This window comes from Mytilus galloprovincialis, chromosome 6 (assembly GCF_965363235.1).
Source record: "Mytilus galloprovincialis chromosome 6, xbMytGall1.hap1.1, whole genome shotgun sequence".
Classification (NCBI taxonomy): Eukaryota; Metazoa; Mollusca; class Bivalvia; order Mytilida; family Mytilidae; genus Mytilus; species Mytilus galloprovincialis.
The window spans coordinates 60,823,750-60,840,966 of NC_134843.1; the positions used below are offsets into that span (position 1 = coordinate 60,823,750).

A 17,217-nucleotide genomic window follows, 5' to 3' on the forward strand; every position below is an offset into this window, starting at 1 on the left:
TTATATTTTTTCCCAATTAGTATGCACTTAAGCTAATATTAAATACACAAACAGTCATAAGTTGAAAGAAGAGGGACCAAATCATGGCAAGATGAAAAAACAAGTTACAAAAACTGGATAAAAAGCTAGATTGAGCAACTTGAAACCCTCCAAAATCCAAAGGGTAATCTAGGGTTCTTCAGAAGGGTAAGCAGATCCTGCTCCATAAGTTAAGATCAGTTGTGTAAGCTTTTCAATAAATTGAGGAGAATGTTTTGAATGTTTTAAAAAACACTTCAAGCAATATAATGAACAGAGATGTACGTAACTAAAGCCATACAAATAAATTCTACTTTCCATCTAGTAAATAGTTTTGTTGGGGAATGCAAGACTGATTACAATTGCTATCGTATAAAACAAGGACAAGAAAATAGGTATATGGATTCCTTTCAAGGTCTACATGTCCTTCAGACAGGGTTCGCCTGACCTCAACCTAATTTCATGGATCATTGATCAAGGTTAAATTAAAATGGTCAAGTCCATGTTTTAGACAATGTTTACAATAGGTCAACTTTATTTGGTCTATGGAATGATTGTAACAATGACATTTCTGTGTCTGGTTTCATGTGACCTTGACCTAGTTTGTAAATGTTATTTTTTTCTGATTTGGTCTATTTGTCAGATACTATAATCAATGCATCTATATTTCGTGTATTTGTATATATCTGTCTGCGAGGATACATTTGACCTTCACCTCATTTTCATGGTTCACAGTTTTTGTGTTTTGGTCCATTTCATATGATATACCAAACAAAAAGTCCGCTATAAATATGGTGTATGGAATGATGAACATGTCTGTCTTGCAGGTACTATCTACACTTTGCCTCATTTTTATGATTTATTCGTCAATGTTAAGTTTCACAATAAAATGAGGTGGACTTTTCCAGGCAAAATATATGTCCCTATTCCCTATTTCTACCATTTTCTCTGGATGCATGATCAGACAGATGAATTAGCATATAGTATTCTAAGTTATTGAAAATTCATTTATTATATATGGAAAGCACACAGACAAGTCAATACAAAATAGATTCAAATAAAACACAGTACACTTAATTGACAAAAGACAATACTGTCAGAGTTGTTTTATAATGGTTGTATATTATCATTATCTCAACTTCATTATGTTTGAAATTTCAACCCATTGTCCTTGACTTCAATTTCATGGTTAACCATCTGTTTGAGAAATTCACTTGTTCTAAAAAGTTGTGTCTGTTTCACGGATACTACAAGCAATGGGTTAACTATATTCTATGTATAAACTGATTGAATGATGAACAAGTCCGATAGATAGGGTTCATCTGACCTTGGCCTCCTGTTCTAGGTTCATTGGTATATGGTCAAGAATTACATTTTGCATAATTCTTATGTGGAAAAGCCTTATCATGGTGTCCGACTTGCACAACACAGGGTTCATATTCATATCGCATCAGCATGTAATTGTCCTGATATGCATGTAATATTTGCCACTGCACGTTTACCACAAACTGATCATCATTATCAAATTGAGACTATTTTTACACTCACAGCTAGATATCTTTGTAGTGGATTAAGATTTTGCGTGGTGCTTGTTCAATACAACACACAATTAAGATGGATGTTCATACTGAAAAAATGTTAATATTATGACTATAATAGGCATGAACAAGATTGACTAAATGATGTTAATGGTGATTAAATAAAACTGTTCACCAAAGAATAAAAAAAAGAAAAATGTTCATGTGAATCCCTAAATTTTTAGGAGATATTTTGTTTATGGATTAATCTATTTTCATGGGTACCAATTTTCGTGGATTTAGGAAAAGCTGTATATTCGTTGATATTCAATGTCATGGCTTTGACAAAATCATCATGCATTCCTTTTAAAAAATTTAAATTCCTTGAACATTTAAATTCGTGGTTCCCCTTTCCCACGAAATCCACGAAAATTGGTACCAAAATGGTTCCCAACGAATATTAATGAATCCACAGCGTAATAGGCATAGAAAAGATTGACAATGATGTTAATGTTGATTAAATGAAACTGAACACAAAGAATAAAAAAAGAAAAATGTCCATGTGAATCTCTAAATTATTAAAAGATAGTTTGTATGAGGCCAAATAAAAATATATGTGTGGTTCCAGTAACCCTACCGTCCCTACCTTTTCGGCTTAAAAATAGCCTACCCTAAAGATTTTATTGTCACTTTTCATTAAGCACTGTTAAAGTCAGAATGTTGCTCCCATAGACTCAATGTAAAAAAAAACAACATAAAATAAAAAAAAATCCCTACCTACCTTTCCTAACTTTTTTTCAGATGTAACTGGAACCACACATACTTTTTTATTTGGCCTGACCAACATATCAAGATAAAAACCACCCTTTTTAAAAATGTTATTAAAAAGATTTATTTGATTTTTTAACAACCTTGGATTCAGTGCTTCACAAACAACCGGATGCATATACAATGTAATACCCTTTTAAACTTTTTCAATTCAAATTAATTTATGTAAGTCTAAAGATGTTGAGATACAGTACGTTGGGTACATTCTGAATTTTTAAGCCTATTAATTCTTTCTTTATAACTGTCATCTGCACTCTTTTTTTTAAATAGACTATATAAATTTGTTTTCGTACATAAAGTAGGCCGTCAGTTTTCTCGTTTGAATTGTTTTACATTTGTTCTTTTATAGCTGACTATGCGGTATGGGCTTTGTTTATTTATGTGTCATTTGATCTCTTGTGGAGAGTTGTCTCATTGGCAATCATACCACGATCTTCTTTTTTTATTAAGAGTCACAAAATCTCATATTTGATTTAATAAAGCATGAAGAACTGCATATGCATATTGAAGAAAAAAACAACGATATATGCATAAAATATGTGAAAAGAAACCCGAAGGAATCTATAAGCACTTTTCATTTTAACTATGAACCTTGTACGATTTTCCAACTTGCAGTTGTTTGTTATTTTTTGCTATATCATTACCCCCACCTCCTGTCAAATCCATGTTCACCGAATTTACTCAAATTCTCATATTTGGCTTAAAATAGCGTAAACATTTATCCATAAAATGAATCACAAATTGTCCAAATATACATTCTCAGATTGGGCTCGATAATTTGTAGCTGCGTTTCGTGTATATTTTAGTCTAGACGCAATCTAATTTACTATCGAGTCGACATCTGAAGACCGTTGATGGTCATATAAGAGCTTTAAACACAAATATAGATATAAATAAATATTGAACTTGTACAATTGGACTTGTCTAGGTCTGTCTAATTTCATATTGTAGATTTAAAATATATGTTGATCATCGTTTTTACTTGTATAAGAATGATTTTTTTGCGTATCGAATTAGTAAACCAAATGATTTACCTTTGTTTCACTTTCAATATTGACATTCTTTTTCTTCAATTAACTTAACACGCATAATGAGTTCTTTAAATACGGATTCAATGAGGTCGAATAATTCATCATCAATGTTTCTTAACTTATTTTGACAAAATTAAACCATATACTGGCTGCTAAAAGCGAATTATTGTTTCACTATTTAACTTTCATTAATGATCGAACCCCCAGAAAAAGCTTATTTAAGATTTTTTATATATTTCGTAGCTAGTTCCCCTTTAGAGGTAGTTAACAATGTAGTAAGGTCTTTTAGGATTTTCTTATTAATAGAAACATTGGTTTTATATTCCATAATTCCATACATAACCAAACATATATTGCTATCCATATATTATTAACACTTACAGTCCCTATATATAGTCGGTACTTACATGTTTGGCATTGTTTAAGGTCATGCCTGTTTAGGACTACTTTTAAAAACGTCTTTACACTAAATCCGGTTGGGTTGTATAGATTGATATATTTTGTTTTGGAATACGTGGTTTATCTTTTAGTTGAGATTGGACATTGACCTAGCTTTCGGTTACTGTGAGGTATCTTGGGTCGGCACTCAAAGTTTTTTTTATTATAATTGTTAACGTTTGTTTTTTCTATAAATTGTTTAACCATTTGTTTTCCAGGTTTTTTTTTTATAGCTTTTTTAAATGGTATTATGTTTACTTATTGTTGAAATCCCTATAGTGAGTCGGTGACATGTAACTGTGTACATCATTATACTTAAGTCTTTAGTTGATAGTTCAGTGTCTCCTCATCTTCTTATTTTCATACGGACGAACAGAGCGTAAACTATGGTGGCCGGATGCGGCCATGCATTACGCCTTTTTGAGTTTTCTCCTTTCGCTTTCGCGCGAAATCGAGAATTCGGGAAATCGAGGTCATGAAAACGAGAACTTGAATCTAGAAATCGGGAAATCGATAAAGAAAGCAAGAAAGCAAAAGCGCGAAAACGCGAAAACGGGAAATAGATTTCTTGATTTTGTCTCTTGCCGCGCGATTTCCCGATTTCTCGATTTCGCTTTCTCTCTTTCTCGATTTCGCTTACATGATTTATCGATTTCGCTTTCATAGTTTGTCGACTTCGATTTCATTATTTATCGATTTCGTTTTCTCAATTTCGTTTTTTCGTTTCCTAATTTACCGATTTCCTCGATTTCTCGATTTCCCAATTTCCTGATTTCTCGATTTTGCGATTTCGTGTTTGCAAAGTGAGAGGAGAAAGGGAGAAAACGCGAAAAGCTAAAATAGACTCATCCGGCCACCATAATAAACAGTTCAAAAATTTTGTTTTTATTTCTACCCAAGGAAACTCTGTTGTACGATTAATTTTGAATTTTGACGTTTAAAATTTCTTAAAATTGAGTATTTCAATGCATGGAAAGAGGGGACTGGATCGTAATCCTTTGCTAGTGAAAATGGTTTTGTGTAGTTTTTGAGATAAACAACCAAAAAACTTGGAATTACCACTTGGCGGTCATGTTTCTTAATGAACAAGAATAAAAAAAAATCAAACGTTTTGTCTTCCAATTGTGAAAACTAACGTCAATTCCAGTAAGTCAGTCTACTCAAGGATCAGAGTCACTATACTTATAAATAAAAAAAAAAAAAAAATAAACCATACTATTTTTCACTGTTTACTTCAAGTTTTATTTCGGAAATGTTTTATTTGACTCTAAAGTTGTCATGGAAGAAAGAAAGAACAGAAACAAAAAACCAAAACAAACAATAATAACTTTAAATGAACACTAAACCGTGAAAAACGATGTTACCCAATGTTGAAATGCACACTTTACTGTCATAAATGAAAATGGAAGTAGAAAATGTTGAAAAGCTGAACCCAGAAGAAACAGAAGAAAACAATGATCCTAGTTCGAAACTTGTGGAAGACCTCGCTATTGAATACTCACAATATATGAAAATTGATACAGAAGCCGAGGTAATGTGTGTGCAATCAATGTAGGCACACATGAAGTATAACTCTTAACACTTCAAGTCACTTGATCAAAGTTCACCCTTCAATAGTTTTGTTAGAAGTAATAAATATCTAAATGTTTATATATTATCATATATACAAAAGACAACATTTTGCTACCAAGTTTCCTAATGTCAAAAGATATGAACAAAGGAGACAGGTGTAGTGTATGAGACAGCATCTCAACTAAATAAGTAATCAAAAGACATTTACAAATCTAAACAAACAGGAATTGGATCATTCAAGCATCAAACTTTTCCAGTTCTGCCAACTTTTAAAAATACAAATGCATGAGATTGGTCAAAATTGTAAAGATCAAAGAGAGAAAAAAAATAGATCAAAGGAAAATTTCGCCAAATAAGCATGAAAATTTGTGAGTTGCTATTCTGGTAGTCCTGCTATTCTGAACTTCAAGTAGATTCAGTTGTTTGTGTTGAATTGGTCCAATTTGATCTGGCAAAAGTTGTTCCAGCCCCATATAATGGATCAGTCTTCAGAACTTTGTTCTTTTATGAATGTGTTACACTGGTGACCTTCTGACTTATATAACTGGGTTTGTAATTACATGAACAACATGACGGCTGCCCAATGTGGAGCAGGATCTGCTTACCCTTCTAGAGCACCTGAGATCACACCCAGTTTTTGGTGGGATTTTTATTGCTTACTATTTAATTTTCTATGTTGTGTCTTGTGTAGTATTATTTGTCTGTTTGTCTTTTTCTGTTTTAGCCATGGCATTGTCAGTTTATTTTCGATCTATGAGTTTGAATGTCCTTCTGGTAACTATCATCCCTCTTTTTCGACCCTAGGTCAATCAGAGTAAACAATTATATGTCATCAAACTATGTGTTTTACAGTGACCTAATTACATATGGGAAAGTGCTCGAAATTCATAGTCATTTATAAAATATATATTATGAATAACTTATATGTCAGAGACTTATTTATAAAGTATTTGATTAAGTGTTTAAGTAGGGATTTGGGCTTGAGAAAAATTGTGTAAATTTCATTTAATGAGAGTAATTAATATATATCAATTTGTGTCAGAGACACAATTTTGATCATAACTGCCACTGCTATTATAATTTAAATATTCATAAAATGTATTCTAATCTTCATTGATGACAAGTCAGATATATATATATATATATATATATACATGTGGGTTGATGTTTAGACGAGTTGTATATATATAATATTGACACCTTGTGTTTCTGGCATCTTGGCCACAAGTTTATCGTTTTCTGTTTAGTATTAAATTTATATTAAGATCCATTTTGTTACATCTCATGATCAATTTTATTTGGCAATCGCCAATGGCAGTCAGCAGGGTTTAAGAACATCAGTTGTTCGACCTGTTAGTCAAATGCGTTTTGTTTAAATATACTTTTTCACTTTTTTGGTCTTTTTGAAAAGGTTGTTTGTGCTGTATTTAGACCCTTCTACAACGAAATTTGTTTTACATGCACATGTATAAATTTGCGGTTTTTATACGCCAGTCGTCTTTTAGACGGGACGTATTATGGTATACCGTTGTCCGTCTGTCCGTCCGTCCGTCGGTCGTCCACACTTCGGACAATAACTCAAAAACACTTTCACCAATTTCCATGAAACTTTGGTGAATTGTTTATATCTATTGACGTAAGCTCCCTTTCGTTTTTTTTTAATTTCAGATTTTAAGTTTTGGATTTATGGGGCTTTATTCATAAAAAAGGGGGGATTTTCAAGACTTCGGACAATAACTCAAAAAGGCTTTCACCAATGTCCATGAAACTTTGGTGAATTGTTTATATCTATTGATGTAAGCTCCCTTTCAATTTTTATAAATTTCAGATTTTAAGTTTTGGATTTATGGGGCTTTATTCATAAAAAAAGGGGGATTTTCAACACTTCGGACAATAACTCAAAAAGACTTTCACCAATGTCCATGAAACTTTGGTGAATTGTTTATATCTATTAATGTAAGCTCCCTTTAAATTTTTATAAATTTCAGATTTTAAGTTTTGGATTTATGGGGCTTTATTCATAAAAAAAGGGGGATTTTCAACACTTCGGACAATAACTCAAAAAGGCTTTCACCTATGTCCATGAAACTTTGGTGAATTGTTTATATCTATTGATGTAAGCTCCCTTTCAATTTTTATAAATTTCAGATTTTAAGTTTTGGATTTATGGGGCTTTATTCATAAAAAAAGGGGGATTTTCAACACTTCGGACAATAACTCAAAAAGGCTTTCACCTATGTCCATGAAACTTTGGTGAATTGTTTATATCTATTGTTGTAAGCTCCCTTTCAATTTTTATAAATATCAGATTTTAAGTTTTGGATTTATGGGGCTTTATTCATAAAAAAAAGGGGGATTTTCAACACTTTGGACAATAACTCAAAAAGGCTTTCACCAATGTCCATGAAACTTTGGTGAATTGTTTATATCTATTGATGTAAGCTCCCTTTCAATTTTTATAAATTTCAGATTTTACATTTCCGTGTTATGAATTTTTATGCTTAAAAAAGGGGGGATTTTCCAATTTTGGGACAATAACTAACACTTTCACAAAATTTTATGCAACTTTGATAAATTGTTTATATCTATTGACATAAGCTCCCTTTCCATTTTTATAAATTTTAGATTTTACGTTTTCTTAAGTAATGAATTTTTATACTTAAAAAAGGGGGATTTTATGAAACTTTGGTGAATATATTAATGTAACATCCCTTTTGATTTGTATATATATTTCTAGTTGATCATATAAATTCATTTAAAGCATAAAAGACAAGTTAAAAGAGCAACGGGCGTATCATGCGCTAAAGCGCAGCCCTTTATTATCCAACGCAATCATAGGTTTGAACGTAGTTTTCAATTCAGACTCGTTTATACATGTATAGTTGTATAAACATCAACCCAACAATGTTAGATCTGTAAATTTGCTTTCGCATGGATAATAAATTAAAATCTGTTGTAGAGTTGTCAGTGGCTCAGTCGTACTTATATATATATATATACTAAAACACACTCGTGATATCGCGGGTTTGTGACTAAATTAAAGTATATAACTATGCGTAAGCCTTATTTAAGTATTGGTATTATCATCTGATAAAGTCATGCCGATTATAAGATACACAGTTTTCTCTGCTTTCAAAATCTTTCTGTTTGAACCCGTCGACCTGGAACTTATCAATTATTGGTAATATATTAATTATTTGGAAAACAAAAGGTCCTGGAATGGAGTATTTTTTAAAGCATTGTCCTGTATTAGTTATAAATAAAGTTGAATTCTTTTATTCGCTGTTTCACGTCATGCCCGCTAACAAATTGAAAACTGTACCTATATGCCTTATTTTAAGTCCAGATTTTTAGAATTCGTATTGTTATCTTAGAAAGTCTTACTTATTCAAATACTACAATAGGGAACAATTTGACAATGATTGAATTTAGTAGTGTCAACCCTGTGATTATGACCCGTGTATACAGCAAAATCCTAAATACACCGTTTGGTGGTGCGTCTGTCAGATGCGGAACGTACAGATAAGGTAACAGATGAATATACTATTGGTAATGGTATCAGATTCGACCCGGAACTTGTTAATTATTGTCATTTATTAATTATGTGGAAAACAAAAGGGTCTGGAGTGGTGTAATTTTTAATCTACACCATTGTCCTATATTAGCTATATATAAAGTTGAATTCTTTGATTTGTCGTTTTTACCCGATGACGGCTGACAAATTGGACCTCGTTATTTTAGTATTATAGATATATATATATATAACCTTTATCCCTTTTAAGTATTTTTCATATATATAGGGGATGAATCAACTTTAAATATGGCAAGATTAACTTGGGCACATGCAAAAGACCTGAATATAAATTAAACTGAGAGTTATTGTTGTATAATGTCAATAGTTTAAGTTTGGCGAATTTTTTTAATGCTATCATCTTCTTTCAAATCTTGGTGAATATTTATCACATTTAAAATAAACTTATAGTTAAAAATTTTACTTCACGCTATTATGTTGATCAATTGATTGAAAGCAAAATTCACATGATTTAGTAGTGCTTCATTTTTAGGCCAATTAAATTACAGTTTTGACAAAATTCTCAAAGAGTCAGAGTATATGATTAAAATTTCTGTATGCTAGATGGCTAGACCCAATCACTGAATTGCAAAAACTTTGATTTATATGTAGAATTGCATTTTAATCAATTTATTTTCTCATTTCAGTATGGAAAATTCTTTACCACTGTAGAAGAGATGCTGACAAAGCTAGAAGAATTTGGTCAACTGGTTGAATTGGTAATTATGAATTACACACCAGCTCAAATACCTGTAGCTATCCTGATAAGTGTGGATTTATATATTTCATTGATAAAAATATTTGTGGATCACGGAAACTTGCATTTTTGAGGATATTTGATTTGATAGTTTTTACTATATGTGCATCCATTCCTGTAGGGAATTTGTAATTTCTTGAACATTTAAAGGAGTAGGTCCAGTAAGACCCCTTTTTGGCCCCAAAATATAGCAGTTTTACAAATATGTTAAAATGTAAACTTCTAGTTATTTATTGGAAAGTAGAAAGATTATGCTACACACATATGGGCTGTTTTTGACAATACAATGCACATATATCAGGTACTAGCATCATTAAGTCATGCTAAATTACTGAAATCTTCACAATTTTAGCATTTTAGTAAAATTTTAGACGGTTTATTTGATGATAATACATATATAAAGGTTGAGGATGAACACGGATGCGGCCACTTTCATTTTTAACAAAAACCATCTGTAAAGTGACATTTTTTGGCATATTTGATAGATTTTTTATATTTAAGCTTGAATCGGGGCGTTTTTAATGACTGAATCAGTTAAAATCAGTCACAAAAACTAATTGAATCAACTGTAATAGATGCGTGTTCAAAAAGTGTCTAAAATCTTTCGTCAGATAAATCTGAAATTTGAGGCCAAAAACAGGACCTACTCCTTTATGGTTCCCCTGTTCCAACGAAATCCATGAAAATTGATATACAACGAATAATAATGAATCCTAATGGTATCTACTGCTGGTACATGTACCATAGAATGATCTTAACTGTAAAGTGATTTGGTTTTGCCAAGATTAGAACTTGTGATTCCATGGGACAAAGGAGAAGGGCAAGGAGATACATTAGAGATGTTATGATATCCTAATAGAGAAAATAATTGCCTTCAGAAATTTCCCATTTTAATTTAATCCATTGAGAACCTTGCATTGATTTTGAGGGACTCTTTCTTTCTTTCTTTCTTATTTTTTTTTTTTTTAATAGAAATGATTTCTAATATTATTAGTAAATGAAATTTCATTAATCATACATCTAGATGTACAGTTATTGAATGGTACAGACTCCTTTGAAAAGAACAATTTTTTTTTTAAAGCTAAACATTTGTATATGAATAAAATAAATAATCTGCTGACTGCTCTATAAAAAAAATAGATTTTGAGTTACAGACACAAGCACAGCTTCAATAGAGGGTAATTGGAGTATATGTCAATGGGACAGCAACCCAACAACACAAAGAATTGGAAGACAACTAGGGGTCAATGAATGGTATTCTGTTCTATATGAAGTTACATCTAGAAAAGTTTTAATAAATTAATCAGAAACTATGTACTTGATGATAGTACTTGTAAAGTAGTAAATCTTATTGATACTGGAACTTCTGTTCCTGGTCACTCACCCAACCTCTTATTTAAAATATATGATACATTAAATTTTATGGATTAAATATGTCTTTACACTAATTGACTGAATACATGGAGGTCATAAACAGATAAAGTGATAGTCCCATCATCATGGTACCATAGGACTAAAAGAATCAAGGAGTAGGACACGCGTATCAGTCCTCTAAATGCTAACAAGAAGTCACTTCTTTGAAACTTCAAACTTTATGTATTGGGACAGTAAAATAAGCTCAGTGTTTACAATTACTTTCATCATAAATAAACTTTATAACCATATGTAACTACTTTCTATTTGATTGCAGGTTAGAAGTGACACAGCTATTTGTATGAATGATGCCATGCCATTGATACAAAACAAATGCAACGAAATGCACACTGTTTTTGATAAAATTGACAATTTAGAGGTAATCTTTTTATAGAGCAAGCCATGTCTCAACAAAACTGCTTACAGTATAAATTAATTTAGTATCATAATTATTTTGATTTGTTAAAAACGAGTTTCAGTAGTATAATTTCTGTAGAAACAGTTGCTTATATTGATAACTATTGTTATGATTAACCAAACATTTGAAATTTTAATAGATTGCCTTTGAGAAATATATACATGTATAAAAAAAAAAAAATTTCTACGAAAATAAATGAAAAAAACATACACATTTAGATTTGCCTTGCAATGTCACAAACTAGGGATTTTGTCAATGTCTATAAATATCTCAACATATTGCTTAATAATCTCTTGATTTACAGAAATTTGTACTGTTAGTGAAGGATAATGTATCTGTAATGGAAACTGAACTGGTGAAGGCTGAAGATCAGATGGGGTCATTTAGTGGTCTGAAGAAAATGTTATCTTCATTTGTTAGTCCTGTAAGTAGTTCAAAATCAAACGACCTTCTTGTAATAATTGTGTAATGGTTTGACATAGCAATGATATAAGGATTAGGCTGAGAAACACAGCTATCATAGAAATAGCATTATTGAATCACAATTTTCCATATTGCACAATCATCTTCAAGATAGTGGTTTCATTGATTTGAAACTTTGTACACATGTTAATTTTGAAGTGAACTCTTTTAAAGGCCATTAGCAAGGAGTTAGACAAACAATTATTTAAACAAACATTATCAAATGATGTTTTATTCTAGAAAAATTGTCTTTATGTCAATTGAATGTGCTTGTCTATCTATTTATATCTATTTATATCTATTTATATCTATTTATATCTATATCAGTCCTTAGAGGCCATCTCAATAGATAATTTGATGGTGTCTTGTTGTAAAGACATACATAATGATGATACATGTACATAATAACTTGTCCATACAATTTTAGTTATTTCTTTGGATTGACGTTTTAGTTTGTTATAAATCAAAATATGAGAATTTGGGTCAAATCAGCAAACATTGCCCCTTTAATATATTTACCAAACTAGGGTATTGAACAAGATTTCATGGTTTTACTGAACACGGAAATAAGATAATACGAGTAGGGCAGCATCTGTCCTATGGACACCTATTCATGTTTTGACTGTGTTTTTTTTTTTGTTGATTTTCAGAAAAAGACGCAGACTAAAGTGACGAAACAAGCAGACTATGAAGTGCCAAACATATTTAAAACCGAAGACTACCTTCAAACTAAACATTCCAAAGACATTAAAGAAGAACCAAATAAAGACAATGAACAAAAGTGAATGATTCCATGGATAATTTATTGATTTGTGCAATATTTTGTATTTATAAAAATTTTATAACCAATTGAGTTTCACACATTTGCCCACAGAAAATTTCAAAGGATAAAAAATTATGACATGATTTATCATACACCTAGTTTAAAATTGCCAAGTGAAAGTTTATAAAGGGTTTTTAGTCTGACCTCCTATCAGTCCACCTGACCAATCACTACAAACAATGTGATATGTGATGGTCTAGTTATAACCCCATTGCTTGTTATCATATCTGTTTTTCATAAATTGTTTTGGATTTTCTTATCCCAGGAATAGATTACCTTAGCCATATTTGGCACAAATTTTGGGTCCTCAATGCTCTTCAACTTTGTACTTGTTTTGATCTGAGCGTCACTGATGAGTCTTATGTAGACGAAACGCGTGTCTAGCGTATAAAATTATAATCCTGGTACATTTGATAACTATTGTACATATATCAGGCCATAGATCATCTTTACTAGCCAATGGTTATGTTCTGACCCACTACTCTGCAACTTTGGCAGATTAAGTCAAATATTCAGGTCCACAGGATAATGATTTTCATTGGTCACAGTTTCAACTGGCTACATCCAATAAAAAGGTGCCTTCAAGATGATCAAATGTGAATGTAGAAAATGTCAATTAACAATTACCGCATGCAGCTTGTGCAACGAGATTTCCCCTCAAAACATAGGACAATACTAAGTGAATTTAATTCAACTAATTGAAATTCTTGGGTAGGTTTATTTTTGCAAATTTTGGTAGGTCAACCTATATTTGCAGTCCCTGCATTCAAGAAATTTGTAAACATTGGACTAAAGTATTATAACACCTCTACACTGAAGATAGTTCAAGTGCTGCCATTGGTCAAGAATGATGAAGGTGGAGTGGGCCTAACTTTTTTTTATTTTGCTTGAAGGTACAGCACTGTATACACAAATGCTATCTTAATTTGCCAAGGGTGAAAAGCAGGGGGCTGGCTGGTGAAGATGGTAATTGGTGTTCTTTTTAATTGTTTTACATTGTGTCATGTCAGGACCTTTTATAGCTGATATGTGGTATGGGTTTAGATCATTGTTTAAGACCATACTTTATTTGATATCTGGTAAATATTTGTCCTGTTTCTTATTTTTAGTAACCTGTCAGACAGACTTTTCCACATAACAATCATCCCATACACCACATATAGACGACCTATTGCTTATACAAATGTAGTACTTGAAAAAAAGACAAAAACACAAAAAAATTGTTACTGGCGAATGAACCATGAAAATGAGGTCAAGGTGAGATGACACCTGCCAGACTTATATGTTCCCATTACAATCAGTCCATACACCAAATTAAGTTGATCTACTGCATATGGTATTTGAGAAACGACACCAATCACTTAGACTTAAACTTGATCACTGAAATGAGGTCAAGGTTAACTGTTTACTCATAATAATTGAGAAATTCACATTGCAAACAGGTAAATTTTTTCATGCAGTCACTGAACCATGACAGCCTTAAACTTCGTAACATATGGTATCTCAATACAAAATATAAATCAATGTCTTCTACCTTCAGAAATACACAAGCTTTATACAAACAGTTTAAGCTGCAGCTGGATAGTGATCCTTGTGTCTCATTTAGGCAGCAATCATTTGATTTTCTGGGGGGGGGGGCTATGGTTTTTTTTTGAAAAAAAAAGTTTGTTTCCAGTTTTTGGAGAAAAAAATAATTTGTTTTTGACCTGGAGAAAAAAAATTGTTTGTTTCACCCTCAGCTGCCACTATATGTAATGCTAAAATTGAAAGAAAAAAAATTGTTTTCGACTTGTCGCCAAAAAAAAAGATTGTCTTTCGCCAAAGGTGAAAAAAAAAGTTTGTCCAGAAAAAAAAAACATAGCCCCCCCAGAAAATCAAATGGTTGCTGCCTTAGAAGGTGCGACAAAACTGGGTGTTCTTCTTTAGTTTATATTGCATGTAGTATTTACACCCATAAATTCTCATTGCTGAGATCTACCAGTGACCATGAAGATGAAGAGCAGCATTCGAAGCATTATTCCTTTGTTATACATTCACTTCTGGTTTAACTTGGTATTCTGAATCATGTTATCAGCACTTATTTTTAATTGTACAATTTTTTATGTAACTTTTCCTAATCTGATTAAAATGGAAAGTTAAGTCCCTTTTTCAACTGATTTTGTAGTTTGTTCTTTTGCTGTGTTGTTACGCCACTTTTGGTTAGGGGGAGTGTTGACAGCTCTCAAACATCGTTAACCTCCCACATTCTTTATGTGCCTGTCCTAAGTCATGAGCTTATACATTGTTGTTATCGTATCTAATCTAAATACATCTAATTTTCAGATAAGGGGATTAATAACTAAATTTAGAATAAGTGATCAATCCCTCTTGATTGAAAAGGGGAGATATTTTAAAATCCCAAGAGAGGAACAACTTTGCCAGAAATGTAAAATACTAGAGGATGAGAAACATTTTTTACTCTATTGTGATTATAATAAAACTCTAAGAAATGCCTTTTTTCAACATATATGTACTGAAAATAATAACTTTAATAATTTAACTGAAGAAGAAAAAAATCATTATTTACTAAATCCATCAACGCCTCTACAAACAAAAAAGTCATTAGAACTGAGTGCAGGGGACTCTTAACAGCTTGTTTGTTGTTACAAATTTTGATGCTGTTTTTATTGTGTATGTTTGATATGTATGTATATATGTTTATCGTGTTAATATATGTTGGTCACAAACTGTAATGTTTCTACGAAAATAAAATATTTGATTTGATTTGTTATCTGGTTGCTATCTGCCATTACAAATTTTGATACTGTTTTTATTGTGTATGTTTGATATGTATGTATATATGTTTATCGTGTTAATATATGTTGGTCACAAACTGTAATGTTTCTACGACAGTAAAATATTTGATTTGATTTGTTATCTGGTTGCTATCTGCCATATTTGTTTGTTTTTGCTGGTTTTCAGGATATATCAATCTGTTGGGTTTTCTCTTGAAATGTTTTTACATTTTGACATGCCAGGGCTTTTTTTTGTAGCTTACCGAAACAGTATGAATTCTGTTCATTGCTGAAATTCTCTAAAAATAGACCTATAACTGTTCATATCCTCATCCTGTAGTCTATTTCGATAGTTGTCTCATTAAAAATCCTACCACATCCCGATTTTTTTTATATTGGGTTGTTTTAGACACTTGTCATTTGTTGTAGGTCATCATATGCTGACCTGTTCATGTCCCCTTTTCTGCCAAATTGACTTTTACCCGTTATCTATTTTTATTTATATTGTGTTCATATAACTCTCATCACACTTTTTCCTCCCCAATTGTGTAAAATGTTACATACAATAAACAAAATGTGAAAACAACTAAGAACCTGGTATAGTTAACTGATAAAGTCACATCAGCTAACATTTAATAAAAGTATAAAACATTAGGAGATGACAAGGAACACTTATCTATTGTACAAAATAGGAAATCCATGAATTTCATAATGTTGCTGAAGCCCGAGATAAAAAACAATCGTTATTCATTAAAATTTCATATTTGTTTTAACATAAAAGATTGTTATTACAACCTTCTTTAAGAGTAGACAGATTTTTGCACATTTAAATTGTTAATGCCAGTGGTTGAAAACAAGCAAAACTTATTTCAAAAGTTGTAAAAATTCAAAAACAATGTAAGAATTCATGGATTTTCCAGACTGCAATAATTACTGTTATACAAGCTTGTTTTCCTATTAACATTTTAAAACCATACATCATTGAAAAGGCACTGTAAATACATGCATTAACAAAATAATGTAAAAATCATCAACATTTTGAAGTCATCTAATTTTTTATATCATTCTTAGGGGTAGAAAAATTCAATGGGCAAAGTTAAAGTTCTCCCTAACGAAAGTGTACTTGCTCTTTCCATTTAATAATAAAGTAACAATTTCGATTGGCAAATTAATTCAAGGTTTTGGCTGACCTAGAATAAAATTAACTTGTCACTAGCTAGCAGAAGCATACAATTGAGACACCTGGCTTTTCCATAAAAAAAACTTAAGTAGCTTAAAAATTCATTTGTGCTGGAAATACCAAGCTAAATAAGCATGATGATTTGATAATGCAGGTTAAAGTTACTCAAAATATTGCTCTTGGACAGCAGTTTTACTAGCAAGTGTGATAGGATGAATGTTACATTATGTATTTATTAATATTGCACCTGAAATTATGTATAGAAAAGAAAAAAAACAAACACCTATTATTATTTCATGAGATATAGCAATGTTATAAAATTGCATGCTTTTGCTATATTTGAAATTTACCATCATCAATCATTTATAAAACGATCATAATCATATATATCATGGTTAATGCTATGATTGAAAGC

At 31.4% G+C, this 17,217-nt stretch overlaps 1 protein-coding gene across 1 annotated transcript; it reads left to right on the forward strand.

Moving 5' to 3' along the window:
* The first annotated feature begins 5,207 nt into the window (after positions 1-5,207).
* Positions 5,208-12,874, forward strand: LOC143080031 (biogenesis of lysosome-related organelles complex 1 subunit 4-like). The gene is made up of 5 exons (XM_076255675.1): positions 5,208-5,363; positions 9,623-9,694; positions 11,423-11,524; positions 11,868-11,987; positions 12,676-12,874. The coding sequence occupies exons 1-5, from the start codon at positions 5,229-5,231 to the stop codon at positions 12,808-12,810; spliced, it is 564 nt and encodes a 187-aa protein (XP_076111790.1). The 5' UTR covers positions 5,208-5,228; the 3' UTR covers positions 12,811-12,874.
* The last annotated feature ends 4,343 nt before the right edge of the window (positions 12,875-17,217 follow it).

What these genes read in the sequence shown, in the direction of transcription:
- LOC143080031 (XM_076255675.1), top strand. Translation starts at nt 5,229, where the DNA reads ATGAAAATGGAAGTAGAAAATGTTGAAAAGCTGAACCCAGAAGAAACA. An exon ending in AAATTGATACAGAAGCCGAG is followed by an intron (nt 5,364 to 9,622) that starts GTAATGTGTGTG and finishes TTCTCATTTCAG; the next exon opens with TATGGAAAATTCTTTACCAC. An exon ending in TATCTTCATTTGTTAGTCCT is followed by an intron (nt 11,988 to 12,675) that starts GTAAGTAGTTCA and finishes GTTGATTTTCAG; the next exon opens with AAAAAGACGCAGACTAAAGT.